Genomic DNA, 3,850 nt, shown 5'->3' on the forward strand with positions numbered 1-3,850 from the left:
GTAAAAATTATCTTAGGGTCTCCTTTTGACCAGCAGCAACTCTGGTTGGTAGTTTCCCACTTAGGAAGAGGTCAAATTTCATTTTTACTGTTGATCATCAGTTGGCACCATTAAATCCTTTACATTGCCCCGTGCAAAAGCGTGTCTGACTTTTATATGGAGTTCTGTGGAGTAAAACTGCAATTTATAGAGTGCATGCATAAGTACACTTACTATGTTTACTATGTTCTGACAGCTGAGGTGCCTATTTTGTATTTTCTCCTACACATCAATATATGTGTGTAAAAGTCTCTCTTACAACCTCACACACTCACTAAACACCAAATAAAAGCAAGAAATCAAGCTTTTTTGAACTGTAACTGATGATCACCAGCAAAAATCACAAATCTTACCTCTTCCCAACAGGAAAAACCACCAACAATCAAGAATGCATGATTATACGCTGTCATGACGTTGCATTTAAAAATAATGGAAATCACTTGGGCAAAAACAGCCATGAACACAATGAAAGGGTGGTAAATTTGCCCAGAGTGTATTGTTGAGTTTTTAAAAAATTCTAAAAATATTTTCCCAAAATATGTGTCAACAAGATTTGTCACCAAAAATCATCCCATTTGCTGAACCACAGAGAAAGTTGTTGGTAAATTAAGCCTCAAAATCAGCCCAGAGTGGACCAAAACTTCACCAACAGCACAGAAGGGTTAAACAACCCCAAATCCTTGATGGGATGGTTCTAAGAGGCAGTGCTCACTTCTGGACAGAGGGGCAAGTGTAGCAAGTAGCAAGTGGAGATGTTTTGAACCTTCAGCTGACAGCCAGTGTAAGTGGAGAGGTGTGACGTGGGCTCTCTTGGGATCATTGAAGACCAGATGAGCTGCAACATTTTGTTTGGCCAGGATTGATTAGATGAGCATGTCATCGGTGTAAACCAGAGACGCCCAAACTAGGGCCCGTGGGCCAAAGTGGATCCACTGTAACTTTTGATTTGGCCCTCCATCCCATCTGAGAAGAGAGGGAGAATGATGGGGAGTTTTGGGGGAAAGTCTTTAACAGAGATTGTCATTTCTAATACAACATAACTTTGTTTTTTAACTGTTGAGATACAAAAATAAACAAACTGAAATTAAACGTTTCAATGAAATGTTGTGAATGAAACAAATAAAATAATAGTCACTTGAAGGAGAGCAGACATTACAGAAGACATCAGCAAGCGAAGGCAAAGTGTATTTTTAGTGTTATAAATGGGATTGTTCATGTTTTATTGTAAGACTTTCATTCATTATAAAATGTAAAATATTAATACAATTAAAGAATTTGAAATGTTGTAAATTACAGTATACAGTGAATTATGTAAATTATATAATGAATAATAATAATAAACTAGGAAATTACATTGACAATTTTACAGTTTGGTAGATTTACCTCCAGCCCACCACCCTCAGACGAGTTTAGTTTTTGGCCTTTCATAAGAAAAAGTTTCCCTGAAGCACCTCTGAAATAGACTTTAACTAAAAGTTTTAGATTCTGAGCAGGACAGCACACTGGTTCTCCCGCAGCATGTTTGTTCATCATTTCTATCTTAATGTGTTGATCATTTTCTTTTGTGTTTCTGTATTGTTTGAAGGTCAACCAGTCCACAGTTTATGCTGCTATAATCTTTATTCAGTTTTATTCATAAACTATGTACAATATATACACTGTGCTCACGTCGGCTCCAGGTCTCTTGGGTGAAGGTCTCTCAGTGACGTGGTCTCTTCTGGTCGCCGTGCGTCTCTGGTGGAGATGGGGAACGGGAACGTTTCCCTCTGGCGTCCTGGACTGAAGATGCTGCACCAGCTGAGGAAGAGGAGGGCAGCGGCTTGGTCTGGCAGAAGGAAGGCCTCTTTTTCTTCTCAGCAGCATAGGCCTCACTGAACAGATCGAGCGCAAACACACACAAGCAGACATAATGTGAGATTTTCACAAACAATAGAACATGCTGCAATGCCAAGTACAGTTTACTCACGCGTCTATGATGGGAATGACGTATTTGCCGCTGCCGTCCATCATGACTCCCTTTCGGTTTGGGTCGTCCACCTCCAACAGGAAGCTGCGGGGAATCCCTGTGCTCCTCCTGATGCGCTTGTGCAGAGCAGAGCTGCTGCCCTGTGAATTCATGAGTGACAGTCAAACGACAGAGCAAACAATCTGACTGATGGAGACAAGAGCTCAAGTTCACAGCAACCATAAGCTTACAAAACCCAGTTACCCCTTTAGAGGGGCAGTGCCTAATGTGGTGTCCAGGGATCCCACAGTGAAAGCAGACATAGTTGGGTGGAAGAAGCCCAAGCAGTGTCATGGCCTCACTGATGAACATCAGAACCATGAGAATCAGCTCTAACATTTCTCACAAACCAAACCTGTCAGTGTCTGAACGCTCACCTGCTGGAGTAGTAGCACAGACTGGACTGGTACATCACCGCTTTTAGCTTGTCCTCCTCTGATGCCTTTGCCTCAGCCAGATTCTCAGTCTGTTTCACAGGCATTTGCACATTAGAATTTTATTTCACTGATTTGCTCAAGAGCTCAGATAAACACCCTCAAATCTCCCTAAGAAGCTCTGTGTGTGTGTGTGTGTGTGTGTGTGTGTGTGTGTGTGTGTGTGTGTGTGTGTGTGTGTGTGGGTGTTTTACACTGTGTATTGATATTCTGCACTACATGTCATTATGACGCCTCAAATGCAAACACTGCAGTTCAATACAGAGCAGCACAGTGGGGTGAATTAATCAGTTGTTCAATACCTTCAACAGCTGCTCCAGTGAGAGGAGTGAAGAATCACCTGTTTGAGAAGATTTGGCTGATAATCCAGCTTGATGTCTGCAAAACAAAGGAGCTTGTGTGACTAAAACACCACAGACAGACTCAAACTCTTGATATAACATCTATCAGAGGACGATTGCACTCATTTCACATAACTTACCCAACAAATCTTCTGTTTGATGACTTCAGTCCAGCCGCAGGGACCCGTCTGATGATGACCGACGTGTTTTTGGGGATGAGAGCATCATCATCTGTGTATTCTGACAGCAAAATAAAGTTTGAATATAGTAATAATCATTTACCATGGTATACTTTGAGTGCCATTAGCATTTTAAAACACTCAAAACATCACTATATGTCACCATCAGAGTCATGATAATAAATCACAGCTTCTACAAGTCTGTCTGATAACACATCTAATGTTAGTGTAGTATAGTTTAAGTGGCTTTTCCTCATCTCACCTTTATCAGATTGGGCGTTGCTGATCTTCAGCTGGCAGAACTTCAGCCTCTCGCGCCTCATGATCTGCCGCTTCAGCTCTCCCACAGTGATGTTGAGGCCCTCAAATTGGAGCGAGTCGTAGATGAGTCGACTCTGAAACCTGTAATGAACACAAGACATACTGAACACAAAACACAGTGTGATAACAAGGGTCAAACCTGAATGAAGGGAGCAGCAGGCGATCAATCGATGTATCCAACAATCAATAATATCAATAATCTGGGAATCAGTTGCCACGAAGGACGCCGAGATCAGATGCCAATGACAGAGCGGAGTTCAAAACCTCACAAAGAGAACCGTTGCCATGGATGCTGACGATCACGTGACGAGGCGCTGAAAAACTTCCGCGTTATATTCTCATAAATAATAGTGAAATCATTACTATGATAACAATTAAATAAACTGCAGAACAGTTGGACATCTCTGAATAATACACAGCTGCGTTTCCTTACACGAATGATTCTGGCCTTTGTAAAGAATCGAGCGAGTCAATGAATCAGTGATTCGTGGCTGAATGAATCACTCAAAGCTTCACTCGAATAAAGCGGTC

At 41.7% G+C, this 3,850-nt stretch overlaps 1 protein-coding gene across 2 annotated transcripts; it reads right to left on the minus strand.

The window, feature by feature from the left end:
- Positions 1 to 1,640: 1,640 nt before the first annotated feature.
- LOC137490412 (E3 ubiquitin-protein ligase RBBP6-like) lies at positions 1,641 to 3,578 on the minus strand. Of its 2 annotated transcripts, XM_073917222.1 has the most exons (7): positions 3,261 to 3,578; positions 2,960 to 3,059; positions 2,781 to 2,856; positions 2,422 to 2,510; positions 2,249 to 2,345; positions 2,006 to 2,145; positions 1,641 to 1,910 (listed from the first exon to the last, which is right to left on the minus strand). In XM_073917222.1, the coding sequence occupies exons 1-7, from the start codon at positions 3,418 to 3,420 to the stop codon at positions 1,739 to 1,741; spliced, it is 834 nt and encodes a 277-aa protein (XP_073773323.1). In that variant the 5' UTR covers positions 3,421 to 3,578; the 3' UTR covers positions 1,641 to 1,738. The 2 variants fall into 2 exon arrangements, with proteins under 2 accessions (XP_073773323.1, XP_073773325.1); XM_073917224.1 differs by lacking the exon at positions 2,249 to 2,345.
- Between the last annotated feature and the right edge of the window lie 272 nt (positions 3,579 to 3,850).

Source organism: Danio rerio, chromosome 11, assembly GCF_049306965.1.
Source record: "Danio rerio strain Tuebingen ecotype United States chromosome 11, GRCz12tu, whole genome shotgun sequence".
Lineage (NCBI taxonomy): Eukaryota > Metazoa > Chordata > Actinopteri > Cypriniformes > Danionidae > Danio > Danio rerio.